The 14,565-nt window shown below is 37.5% G+C and overlaps 1 protein-coding gene across 1 annotated transcript in view; it reads right to left on the bottom strand.

Annotated features, from left to right (window-relative positions):
• The window catches only part of LOC150106645 (dachshund homolog 1-like), a 237,271-nt gene extending 224,494 nt beyond the window's left edge, over positions 1-12,777 (bottom strand). Inside the window, exon 1 of the mRNA XM_090393448.1 lies at positions 11,849-12,777. Coding sequence (XP_090249574.1) covers positions 11,849-12,777 — 929 coding nt within the window. The remainder of the gene's footprint in view (positions 1-11,848) is intronic.
• Positions 12,778-14,565: the final 1,788 nt, after the last annotated feature.

Raw genomic sequence — 14,565 nt, 5'->3', positions numbered from 1 at the left:
ATTTCCTCCTCTCCCCCTTCCTCCAACCGCTTGTGATAGATTCCGACTACTATGAGGTCAAGACTAATGCAATGATGTCTGTGTGTTAGCTTTCGTTGTCTTCCCACCGAAGAATTTTAATTGAAGCAAGCAATTAGCGTGAAAGTGAAGTGACTGATTGTGTTGGAATACCAATAATCTCGTAACTTTCTTCTTTAGAAGCTGTTTTTTTTTTCTTCTTTGCTTTGAACTGCTTTCGGTATGATGAGATAGGTGCCGATGGTATGTCGTTTTACGTTAGGGCCACTACGAGAACACTCAAGGGATGATCCAGTGATCCAGGATGATTGGGTTCAGTAGTACAAAAGTGACCGGTCATCAAAGGTACATTTTTTTTTTCATGCTCTTAATTGCTTCGCTTAATGCAGTTAATAAAAATAAGGGTATAAGCCACTATGAATAAGCTAACGTAAGGAAGAGAAACAGAGAGAGAGATTTTCAGACTGTATTTGCACAAGAACATACAGTTGATGTACTTGTCAGAAGCTACCGATAGATGGCGCAGTCTCTGAAATATCAGCTGAGTATATGGTGTTACATAATAATCACATTTTAACACCGAGACGCTATCTAAACCTGTAGACTATTGGAGTCCGGTATGCACTACTGTCCCGACACCTGTTACCTAACTGAGTGACTACGACAAGACACCACGAGACGAGTAGACGTAATCAATACCAGCCTCGTCTGCTCTACGGTTTGTCAATGCGCCGATGACCTCTTCGCACGGTCAGTTATTTCGCGAATAAAGACGGACACATCGTTACGGGGTTCGTGCTCTCTCTCTCTCTCTCTCTCATCCCTATTCCCATATCGTTCGGTGAGATATTCATAACGTCAGAAATGCTCGGTTGACAACCACCCGGAGGTCAGAAGGGGTCAAGTGGCAAATCAAGCCATTTGGCGATTTAATGATGCCGTCGTTACGTTCGCCGCGTGTAACGTTAAGCTAACCAGGTCGCTGCGAATTGGTTTTCGTAAACACGTGATGTTGATGATCATCGGATGTCAACAGAAAGCATTTCCAGTTGGAGTTTATCTTCATAAAGTACTCCTAAGATTTCAACGAAAATATTTTCAATTGTTAATATGCGAAGTATCGGAAAGGAGTGTGAAGCTCGTACGACTTAATTAAATATTGCATCTAGACTTAGTCGATGTAATGAGAATTATTTTGCATTCAAAGAATTAAAGATAACGAAAAACTCCTGAAAACTAAGATCACCAAGCTCAATTTTTACGGTACGAAGTTATTACTAATGAGAAAGTGTTTGCGATCCACCTAATAATGAGTGTGAAGTATTTCTAGACAAATACTCAAGTAAGTGTTGCTATTGGTGAGAATAAAACATTGAAAGTTATTAAGTTATTAATCCTTCATTTTTACTACTAAGGTAGTAAAAATGAAGGAGAGATGCAAGACTTGTTTCGTTTGAAAAAACGATTACTAAGCTCTAAGATAACTAATGATAATTAATCTGTAATAAATAAATAACTAGTGTGTGACGTGTTTAATAACCAAAGATAACTAATAATAACTAATCCCTAAGATAACCAAAGACTGTGTAATGTATGATAACTAATCCATAAGAGAATTACTAAGCAATGTAGATAATCATATAGCTGAAAGATAACTAATTTGTAAGGTAACTAATAACTTTACTAAATAAAGAGTAACTAATCGGAGGTATCAGTAATAATTCGCACAATGGTTATTAATTACTTAATAACTATTGTGCGAATAACTATAATAAACTCATTCGTAACAACTAGTAACTAGGTAAATATTAAAATGATTTGTTTTGAATGTATCGACTACTAAATGATATTCAATAAAAATGCTGATAATCTCTAGAAACCATCTGCGAAAATGCCCGGATTAAATAATTCTAGAAGAACATCATCTGTCCTCCCTCATCATGCATGAATTTAATAATGGTCAGAAGGAAGAGGAGGGTCCGTAACTTTAGGCTATTTCCGCACTTTCGGCATATTTTCAGTATCTTAACTTCTTAATCGTTTAAGAAAGCCATTTAAAAGGGAGCTGGCTCATGCTTGTTAATAATCTTCAATAATCTTTTTAATTGTGGCTGTTGCAATTACAAGGCAAGAATAGTGTTGCTTTTTTATTCTCACTGTGGTTGTTGCTTGATAACGCAGAGATGTAAATAAAACCTTAAGCGCGGGAATAATGAACACTCAGCCTTACCTATTAGCATTACATTTAGTTAATGGTACAGAAAGGATGCTGTGTGTGTGTGTGTGTGTGTGTGTGTGTGTGTGTGTAAAAATACCAAGTTACTTGATCAATTACATCACTACTAAACTCACATTATCCCTTTTATAAGCTCATTTTACCCCTAACTGCAGTCGATTTACCATCTTCCGGATTTGTAATTCACATCAAGAATGTAGAACCACTAGAAGTAACACAGCTTTTAAAATGTGTAAAGAAATAGAAATAAACTTAATCAAGAAACGTATGAGAATTTGAAATGATCACGACTAGAGCGACGAAAGCGTAAATCTACAGTCCGAGTTCCTGTCCCCTGCGACGTAGTTTTTGTTATTGTAGATTCATGGAAGCATCTTTTTTTTGTAAACTTGGTATAATCGTTTATAACTGAATAATCTCTACACAAGTTTTGGTTATAAAGTACAATGTTATAGTTCTCCTGATACATCGTGTCTCTTACCGTTTCAGTGTAAACAAACCAGTAACAGAAGTCCACTGTTGGGCGGAATATATGGATAAAATTCAATCTCTAGAACAGCCCACCTATCCTTTACAGACAGGAATTATCTGGCTAGGAAAGCTCTTTATAATCGCAAACACCACTCTGATACTGGCACGACGGACCACTAGTTTATAGAAAAAACAGGGAATAAAAAATTCCAGATGACACACCATTCTAATTTTTTAAGACTCATGGAATTACACAAGCTCATCTAGAATAGACTTTTATAAATATCCACGTCACTTACGGGATTCGAAACCAGGGTTTGCTCGAAGAGGGAGTACGCTCTCCAATAGTCAACGAGGTTGGCCTGGTTCAAGAGTGCTCAATAAATATCTTAACTTCGATTGATTGCGCATGTAGGAGGTGTTTCGGTTCTTGATTGGGTGATCATAAAAGTGATCGAAACATGACATTGAATGATAAAGTTTATGACATATTTGAAATCATGTCTAACATTAATAATATCATATTCAAACAACATTATATTAATTCCTTCAGAAATAAATTTACGTAATAACTCTAATAAATGGCAGAAATCTCTATGAATTAGTCACCGTAACATGCATCTCAAGTGACACAAACAAAGCATCCAAACTATTTATTAGTTCCAGAAATGATTGCCAATATTACTTCGAAAGTTTTTCCAACGAAGACAAATTGTTTGTAGCAGATCAAATAATTTGTAGCTGCGAGTAACTAACTGATGAACAGCGAAGGAATATTTGTTTGACTTCATAATCGAGATCACAGTATCGATTGCATTCTCGAGTCAGATATGGAAGGCTGATTATTTTGTAACAGTTACCCAACAAAGTTTCTAAACTCCTGCTACGAACACAACCTGAGTTATGATAAAGAGCAAAACCGTTATTCCAAAACCGTTTCCCCACCTTCCCTCTATCAAATTACCGTCAAGGTTTCAACACAGTTGACCAGATCGCAGATAAGTCCACAATATAACCAAAGGTTCCTTTTTTGTATGAATACATTTTTTTGTTGTTGTTGGAAATGTGTTTTATTTGTATTTTTTTCAGAGATCTGACGTTGACAGATTGTTAAGGGGGGGGGAGAGGGGAGGAAGGGATGTATACATCCATGTATGTATGCATGAGAAGAGGGTTCTGACAGCCTCCACGAGAAGAGAACTCCGTTTACAATAAAAAAGGAGAAAACAGTCATCCGCGAACCAAGTGATAACTTGACCCGGTTATGGAGGCGTCTGTTTGGATCACATTCTTTTTATTTTTCGTCCAACTGACTCGCTAGACACTAAGGGGTGGCCTTCAGGTTGTCTACTACGTTCAGCTGGCGTCCGTCAAATACCGTTTTCGGGTCATGAAATAAACATCTGCAAGAATTACCGAGGTGTGTAGGCTGCTTTAGGCTCACGTGGGAAAAGTGTCCACCACTTATCAATGTCTTCGATTCTTATTTCAAGCAGAAAGCGGATTTTTTAGACAATTAACGAACAACTGCGTTTTCGACTGCGCTCTATCGTAGCTATAAAACGATCGTTTGTTATTTTTCATGGAATTCAACTCGCATCCCAATCGGCACGAATGAACGTTTCTATGTTTTCAAAACGGACGATTTGGTCATGTTTCTGAGTTATGTGCAGGTGTCATTATTTGCAGTTAGATCAAGTGTATACCTCTGCTCAGACTGCATTGGCGTTATTTATTTCATACAATATAGTATTACAATGCACATAATAACGTGATTTAGTGGTAGGAGAATGCAAAGATTGAAGAGTTAAGCTTACAGTGACTGTTATGAATAGCAAATGGATCTGTTATTGCCATGGCTATAACTATGAATCCTTTCAACAATCGGCTGGCTCTAAGTGAATAGTTACAGTATCTGTGTGAATAGCTGTGGGACACTTCAACGCTGAAGTGTTGAAGTGCCCCACAGTGAAGGAAAATATTTTCCTTCCTTTTGTCTTTTTTTTGCCTAATTAATATTTATTATTGCAATAATCTTTAATAATCTTTTATGGTAAATAAATAAAATATTTGCCATTTTTATGAGTCAAAATGCAAAAGGATAAAACTGCATCTTTTTTTTTATTATTCTGGGTTCGTGAAACCGTTATCTTAAACTCTTATCTGTTGTCAATGATATGCTAAACCGGATGTTTCCTAACGATCTGACCGATTACAAATGCTTGTATTCGAACGTCATTTAGCAGAGACAAGTACCACTTTTTTTTTAAATTCCAAGTTACAAGATTTTGTATGAGTACTACGTTCAGATACCAAGCCTGTATTCAAACGTCTGTCGAGTCCTACGCAAAAAAAATCACATGCACTAATACGATAGGAGATCATTAAAATTGTTCTTGGTAAAATGTAAACACATTCCTTGACATATACCTTACATGAAAGAGTCTAGTGTGTGTGTGTATGTGTGTGTGTGTAATGGAAGCAAGGTTTGAAGCTTTTGAAGAACAAGGGATTGATCATTATCCGCAGATGCATGTCAGTCTACGGCTGGAAAGGGGAATGGCGCTTTAGGGAGACTTCACACGCTTATTTGAATGCTGTTCGATTTGTTGCTATTTCTAAAATAACATCAGAATTTGTAAGGTTCTGAGGGATGAGAGTGAGTTTTTCTTACCAGTTCTATCATCTAGGACATCCTATTTTAATCCTAACTTGTGAACTTTCTAAAAATAAAAGTTGGAAGGTGCACAGCTAAATTAACTACTCAACAAACGTATGTCACCTTCTTTGTTCTATGCCTTCATTTCACATTATTATTATTATTTTTTCAATAAATATCCAGCGTCCGTTGAAGTTAACCCACACTTCATACTACCGACCGGTACTTGGGCATCACTAACTGAACTACTGCAGGTCACCCTTGAGTCCTACGCAAGCATGGATACATGTGGAGATAATCCTGTTTGAAATAGGGTTTATGAAAACCCGAAATGGAAACATGACGTGCGTTAGTTTAATCAGAGAATCCCAGTGATTGATGTAAGCTGCAACACAAAGAAGATAACTAAATGTGCTTTGTTGCTTGTTTATAGGACAACGTGTATCAGTCCGGAGAGATGAATGTTCATGTTATCCTTGAAGAAACCTGCTAGGATGGTTCACTAGCGCTCTCTCTCTCTCCGTGTTGCATCCTCGCATTTAAAAGGGGGCAGGGATAAACATTGAATCAAAACTACCGAAATGACAATGTTGCAAACTGCCTACAGAATAAAAACTAAAGTAAAGTCAAACATATACCTTCCATATGAGTTACAAATATCATCTTGAATTATTTCCATATAGATTAGAAAAGGATCTTCAAACAGGGTTGAAACTTCGATGTAAGAAAAATAAAAGGTTGTATTTTTAGTTATTTTTATTACCATTCATATTATTTATCTTTGTTTATTCTGTACACAAAATATTTTCCTTAACTTAGATTTGAAGATGGATCAAACTGATTCGCCAATAAGCGAGGTTTGGATAACAACGACTGTACCTCAATCTCAGTATCTGGATAATGTTCGTATTAAAACCCAAACGCAACAATTAATCACACGCAATAATATGCCTTCCTATTTATTTGTTTCAACAATTAATCTTGCGTAGCATAAGTAACTGCTCAATTATTTCAACTAGCTACAGGCCCAACGGTACTTTTGCTCTTCCATACTGATATACACGTACATATGTCTGTGCGAAACACGACATTAATTTACAAACTTATAATGCAGTAATACTGTATATAACTCAGCGAACATTATTAACATACTACGAAATGAACAAAAAAAAAAAAAAAAAACCTATTCCCTGTTGTTTCTGGAACTATGGATATTTCTAGCTCACTGTATTGTGATTGGTTTCCTTATTCAGACATTAACTTATAACATTTTCCACGAACGAGAACTCCGACAGTAGACGCATTGGCACGTAATAAGCGTAATAATACAAGAGAAGGAAACTGTAGGTGTGGCTTTTCTAAACCAGTTAATTATTCAAGTTTCTGACCAATGAAATCATTCAGAGGTTTTTCCCCCACAGTGATGTTCCCGTTTTTATTAATGTTAGCTTTGGTCGCTATGTTAGCTACCAAAGAAAGATATTTCAACGGGCCTATTTTTATTTTATTATTTATTGATTTTTCGGTATTAGTTTCCTTTTCGTTTGTAGCACACCTACAGTGGATAACTGTCGATTGTATAATATATAATTTATGTGTAATGTACGGTTGGAAATAAATGAAAAAATGATTGAATTCGAAGAATAAACTTTCTAAATTGCTGAAGACAAACTCAAGAGTTTGACTTTTTTTTTTTCTTTCTTTCCCTGCTTGAAGAACAGAAATATCTGAATATACGCGGTTCTTTTGTTCCCTATCAATAAAGGATTTGAACTACACTAAGAATCAAATATTCAGTATGATTGTTGGCCTATGCGTATTGATGAATATAATCAAAATCCAGGAATAGCAAAGAACAGATGGCTTATTTTAACAATATTTTTAAAAAGGCAAATTAATTATTACGTAGACATCGAACATCGTATTCTCCCGCAATGTTCGAAAGTAACATCTTAACAAATCTGATTGCCGAATTAGAAATGAACGATGCCTGAAATGATTTTTTTAATTAGCAATAAAGGGTCATTTATTGTTCTATTCGTTTGGTATAGTACTAAAATTTATTATTTTCAGTTTTATATGCAGTTTTATTTATTTTTTAAATTCTTATTTAAAACTAAGCTACCTCTTCATTGGTGAATGTGATATTTTACATATATTAATAAAACTTCTGAATGCACGAATTTTTATTCTAAATAATCTGAATAACCGAATTATGTAGAGGTAAAATAGTGCGTTATCGGAATTAATCCTTAAGATGTATTTTCAATCTCAATGACAGGAGGTTTTTTGAATGCTGAAAATTATTATTATTATTATTATTAAGAGAGACCTCCAGTGAGTCAGAGACTCATCGAGGGAAGCCACACACACACACACACACACACACACCAGCTATCATACTTATTCTTGAATTCATTCACACTCTGCTTGCACGAATTTCTTCACAACATCCAATGGCAATCCATTGTAATCACGCACCACCCTCTAAAAGAAAAATCTAGCTTTCACTCCCTTCTTAGCGGCATTCATTCTCAGCTTCCAACGATGCCCTCTCGTCCTTTCCCCCACCCTCCATAAATTGAAATCTTGTATGACCCTTTCAGAAGTTTCAATCAGAAGTTTCAATCATATCTCCTCTCTTTCTCCTGTCTGCAGTCTACAATTATCAATCTGTCTTCATAATCAGTATTATTGTCAATAAAGTATGCTGAGACATGCAGAACGAAATCTTTACGTCCTGTATTCCAAAAATAATGTTGATTGGAATGGAAAATGTTCAATTTATGGATACAAAAGATTCGTTATTAATGATATTGAAGTTGTTTTTTACTTCTTGTCCCTTTTAGAAGACCAGAAATATAAGAGCTCATTTACAGAGAAGCACTCTGGCTGATTTCAAAGGCTATCAATCGTCAAAATCTTGTGTGTTCATCCATTTTACCTTTTCTAACTGATTATGACGATGATAAATAAAAATATATCGATACATAAGTTGATGATAATTTATTGTTTCCTGTCTACCGAACACTACAACCACTCTTTGCGAAAATGCAAGCGCTATTACTAAAACAACATTGCTGAAATATCTTTAAGTAGTTTTTGTCCTACTGGACAGCATCAGTCTTTATTACCCTCTAGGAATAGTACGAGTTTAAAGTAACAAGTAATACCTAAAGCAAATAAAACTAGTACTAAATGAAGTCTTGTTCATGCCTTAAATATTATAAATGATCATTTTAAAATCAAACAAAAATATGTTGAAAAAAATATAAGGAATAAAACTGGCTTCTTATTCTGACATTGCTCTTAATTAAAACAAAATTACATAATATAGCTCATTCTAATATTGATTCAGTTCCCCAGTCTAAAGTCTGAAAACTTCTATTCTTTCAGAAAAATATTTTTTCGGTATAAGTTAATATATTACCCCATCCTACTGAGAAAAAGACATTCAAACTCCTAAAACACTAATGATTTTATATCGTATATGATGCAGAAATCGTGAGGAAAATGACGTAAGAATGCTAAGCAGACACGCACACAAACAACAATCACTGAGTAGGCGAGCAAGGAAAAACAGACGTTTTCCGATTTCTCTGCTGATTTCAATATTGATTACAAGGACAACAACATGCCCCAAAGCAGCTATTGTTAGTAATCTATTCAAATAAATGAGTAGCTCCACTTACACCTGTCTGATTACTATTTTATAAATGTTTGTTAGAATCAGTAAATTTGGAATATGCTTATGTCTACATTAAGTAGAGATGAGCACTTGAGATCCGGGAAGGATACATTCCATCCATAACTGACTATTATTCTTATCTAGGAGCCATGAAGGGGTACAAAAAGAGCTAAGTTATACAGAAACAACAAAAAGTTATTTCAATGGAAGTAAATGAATATTTTATTAGAATAAAAATGAAGACATTCAAGTAAGTTGATCAAGAAGGAAGTATAAATTTTCTTTTATGTGACAAGAACGCCGTCACTTAAAATCCTTGTCTGTCTCGAGAAATTAGAATGAGATGGTCTTTTGACTTTTTTAAAAAAAAAATTATTAAAAACCAGGGTAGGATACTTTTATTAAGATAATATACTAGTAGCAGTGTGTGTGTGTGTGTGTGTGTGTGTGTGTGTGTGTGTGTTCATCCGAAATTCACAAAATAAATCTCCACATTTCATAGCAACTTGATTTCATGAAGTTATAATTGATCTTCTAACGCTTCTTTATACGTTTTTTTTTCTTCCCCGAACTCATTTTAAATAAATCTATCCTTTTAGTTTCTCTTTTGTTAAACGTATTGCGAAAGTAGTTGGATGGAACTACTTTAGACGATTAAAATTACCACATATCTGCAACAAGCAAAAATACAGTTCATTTGTTGTTTGGAAAGCGTTGCTTGACATTTAAGAGAGTTTAATTCCCTAAATGCACAAAGTACACAGAATTACAGACTTAAGAGAATGGATTCTTCATTTTTAAAATGTTGGAATGCCATTTAGGAGATGAAAGTGGTTGATTCCGATAATTGAAGGAAAAAATGAATTTTAATGTTATACCTTAATCCACGCACGCACGCACACACAACAGCTGGATGATGCCTCTTAGTAATATTATATAAATTAGAAAACTGACTAACGACAACACAACAATAACTTGGATTTTTTTTTTCGTCTTGTCTGAGTGGAAAAATCTCGGGATTGACAGGTTTTGATTAGATATTATCCCCATGGGATCGCAGAGGCACTTGAGGTGGTCGAGTCTGTTTTGACGCCCAACTTACTTCGAAAAATATTAGAAATCTATGACCAAATTATGAAGAAAAAGGGTTGGAAAGGAATGACATGATAGATGACGACTGGGACCACATGCTACCCGCAAATACCCGAAAGATTCGTATGTACACGATAAAGAAGCATTTAAGATTAAACGTGTTTTAAGACAAAATAGTGAAGAACTGTCTCTCATTATACTAAAGATCTGCAGAGGATACAACGAAAAAAGAGCGGATTTAAAGAGGAGGGGGGAAAAGAGAGAGAGAGCCGTTGCCTCTTCCTGCAGGAAGTCAAATTAAGAAGATAAATTGTGCAGTTAATGCTACGAATAAACACAGAGGAAACTACAATTTGTACTGCGGTGGAATAGTTGCTAAAGTGAAATGTTCTTGTTGGATATCCGTATGTACTGAAGGAAGTGAATGACTCACTTTTTACTTGCATAGTCTTACAAATCAAATTAGATGGAGGATCCTCTTGTAAAGATACAAGGAAATATATTTGCAAACTTTCCAGAATTACAAATATTAACGCGCGCATCTAAATGTTGGTAAAAATAACCAATAATGCATGATTTATTTCAAATATAAGTGTCAAAATTGAACCGTACGACCAACAAATGTGATTCTTGTTTGAACGGTTAAACTTGTCAGAAACCCAAATCTATTTGTCACATAGATTGAGGATTTATAGACAATGTTCCCTTATTTCTCTGAGTTCGGGAAAACTAAATGATATGAGATGCGTTCTCAGATAGATCTTAAAATCCTTTTCAGGACGTAAGTATTGGAACTACAAAATCAGTACTAATAATCTGGTAGAATGAATTAGTCTTTTGGATGCTTACACATCAAAGTGTAGAATTTTACTGTTGTTGTTTGGGTAATAGAAAACTTTTATACTTTCGAATATAAAAGTTCGATGTGGACACAACAGTTATTAAACATTATGTTATTACAAACCAATCATGCGATGTTTGCTACAGAAAGTTGTTCTCTAATCCCAGACCTTTCAGACAGACTTCTTCAAGATTCTTTTTTCGTTTTTTACAGATTAAGGGATTCCATTTTTCGCTTACAGAACACTATTTTAGTATATCGCAAACGCTTATAGTTTTATATGGAAATTATCAAAACATAATTGATTTTCTATTAAGAAGTTGAACTCACATGCAATGTTTCTAAGTGGGCAATCGCCACTCGTTTCGAATAAAAAATATCTGCCGTTCAATCGATCGTTACTTAAGACAAGTAACGGAAACAGAAAGATGCACAACATCCCACTGAAAATTATGCGGTGAAAAGGGCTGGGACGAACGAAGTTGCTATACTAGACCGGATTTTTTAAATGAAGAATTACTGCTGTTAGGGCATGTTTGAGGGGGAGGGGAGGGAATTGCGTATCCTGGGGTGAATAATTGCAACAAGTGTGATATATCCTCTACTGACCCCTCAGCAAGAACAAGTTTCGGCTTTCTATTTATAAGACGGTCTGATTGGTGTATCGGATGCAATTCCCTGCAGGCACGGGTGTTATTGGCTTTGGGGTTATTTGTAGCTTAGTTACGGAGTGCGGTGCTTCAAATAGTTCACGCTTAGAAAGAGGTTCATGCGAGTGTGAATCCTCCCTCTTGCGATAGCTCTAAATTAAGGAATAGGAGCTGACCAGTAGGGGTCACCTACCTGGCTGTGGTGCAGTCCTTGTAGAGGATGTCGAAATCCTTACATGACAGCAGCTTGCATCTGTTGACGCCGGGCTGGATAGCCCCCAAGCCCCTGAGGATCCGGACTTGCTCCACATTGCAGACGATGGGGGTGATGTCGAGCCTTTTCAGCTTGGTGTAGACAGTGTGTAGTCCCCCCACCAGGTGTTTGAGGAACAGCTCGAAAGCTTGCGGCAGACACAGCAGGTATTCCCCGTGCACGAGGAAAGCGGCTATTTTTGCGCCGCGGTAATCGATCAAGCGGCAATCGTTCACCGAGATGTCGGCTGCAATGCCGGGCGGGGATACCGGATGGATGGGCCGCTCCATTCGCTGGCACCCTGTTCCGCCGATCCCGCCGCTACCAACACCACCACCATTACCACCGTTGGTACTGCTGCTACTACTGCTGGTACTACTACCGTAGCCCGTCAGACTGGCCACGGAAGTTGGGAGAGTCATGACACCGTTGTATCGGACCGATCCGCTACCCATGCTAAGACTCGGCATGGTGGGGGTTTCGTAGCACTGACGGGGGACGCCACCGTTGGTTGTGACGGCCGTAGTCACCGAAGAAGAGTACTGTTTTGTAGACACCAGCGACAGGGCCGGAACGGGAGGACTGACGGATGAACTTCGACCTGGAGTACCGATTCCTGATCCGGGAGATCCCATTCCACACATTACCGAAACCGCTTGTCCGTGTTTGGGACTCCCGCCACTGCCACCACCACCATTACCGGCATTGTTACCACAGTTACCGAGTACCATTTGACTTCCGCCGATAGGGTTGTTGTCACTGATGAGTCCCATAGCGTCCAGATTGGGAGGGGTGTGTAGCGACCGAGGTGACATCAGGCCCACTGGTACCGACGGAGAATTCTCACCGTCGCCCCTGTTCCCCTCCATCGTCACTCCGCCGTGAACTTCACTCGAGTCCAGAGGCAGCACGTGTTATCGACGTCTGTTGCATGCGCAGCCACCACACCTCAGACAGCGTGACAAAGCAGACGACGTGCTCCGTGAACACTGAGCACCCCGTGCTCACGAGACCGTCTGTAACAACGACCACGAGACGACGCTCAGCCCCGCGTGCAGCGGACCAGCGGGCGGCCCAGGTTGGCTGTCGACCGATTATGCTCAGTACCGGGCGCCCTCTTTGTTACTCCTTCTGTCTTTCACTGCCGACCCTTAGGCGTTCTCAACTAGCGTTCGGCCAATGCGAGCACGTCTGGGTCGCCCTGACCGCTACCAGCTGACGCAGGGCTGCTTTGTAATAAAGACGGGCGGGTGCTTCAGCGTCCCCCTTATCTGTTTCTTTATTTTTTTATAAACCGATGTGTATGTGTGTGTGTGTGTGTGTGTACATATTTCGTTGTGTTTAACTAAACTAATAGGCCTGCTCCAGCGTGTCTCGCTGCGTCTTCAAACTGCGATAAATGTGCTCCTGCGTGGAAGCCACACTTGCAACACTTTCTGGCTGGGTTTACACAGGAACCTGTGATGATGATGATGAGTTTGGGTGCAATGTCTACAACGCCTAAACGGCTGTATCAACACAGTCGGAGAGAAGGCAGGGGAAAAAAGGAAAAAAAAAACAGGTTTAAGAAGTGCGATGTACAGAACGAGTTATTTAGTTAGTTCGCTCTTCATAGATTCCCACGAAGCACACGTCCTTTATATTGCAGAATGTAATGCGAAAATAATATCCTTCCATTATACATATTGGGATGTTATAGCTCTTACATATTTCGAGTGTCTTGAAGAGCAAAGTTTATAGAAATCCATAGACCGAGGAAAATTAGAATTAGATCAGCAACTATCAAAATCTGATTACAGAAAGGGGCATCACGCCGGTGGAAATGCTGGCTAACTTTCAAGCATTCCACCAGAGGACGCCGAAAGTCATACTACTAGACGTCTACCTAGTGTGTATATACATATAAAAAGACATTTTCTCATAAGGGGACTGTGATTTCCTCCAGAGGAACTAATTGAGGACACTTTAGCGGGAGACGAGTGCACCAACATTTTATTTTAAAAGAAATAAACACCGACGGTGGCGAGTTTCTCCCATCGCCTTATTATTGACCGTGCATATTTTCGTTCTGATAGTTGATTGCTTTCAACAGTTTATCGTCCATATTTTGCCATCTTCACAGCGACTTTATGCTCAAGCAAATGAAGATGTTGGTGTTTATGTTTTATGTTGCTTCTATGGCTCTAATACGATGCAGCAGTTCTCGTTGCTGCACTCAACTAAAACGGTGGGTCTCTTCTCTTGAATATCCTAAAGAAATTCTTTATGTTCTTATTTCTAAAGGTAGTCGTCCTGGGATGTTCTTGTTTCTACTCCTGTGATAATAAACAGGGTCAAATGTTTCCATTAAGGAAGAAAAACAATTGTAATTTCTTTCGAATACTTAACTATTCAAAATAAAATTAAAAAGCAACATACATAACAGTAAAAATAAATAATAGAATCTGACAGTTTTGCATTACAAATTAGATGCTAATACTCAAAATAGTCTTTAAAACAGTAAGATAAATGCAGAAATATTTCATACACACTTTGAGAAAAATAAAGCAAAAAAACGAGCTTCTTATTCTTACTTGTTATTTTCTCAGTTTTCAATGTATACCGAATTTAAAAAAACCGACTGTTTTCACTATGTTCTTCGCATCTCTACTACGGTA

This window comes from Typopeltis vanoorti, chromosome 5 (genome assembly GCF_054136105.1).
Source record: "Typopeltis vanoorti isolate ZY-2024b chromosome 5, IOZ_Tvanoo_1.0, whole genome shotgun sequence".
NCBI lineage: Eukaryota > Metazoa > Arthropoda > Arachnida > Uropygi > Thelyphonidae > Typopeltis > Typopeltis vanoorti.
This window is presented reverse-complemented; position numbering and strand designations above follow the sequence as displayed.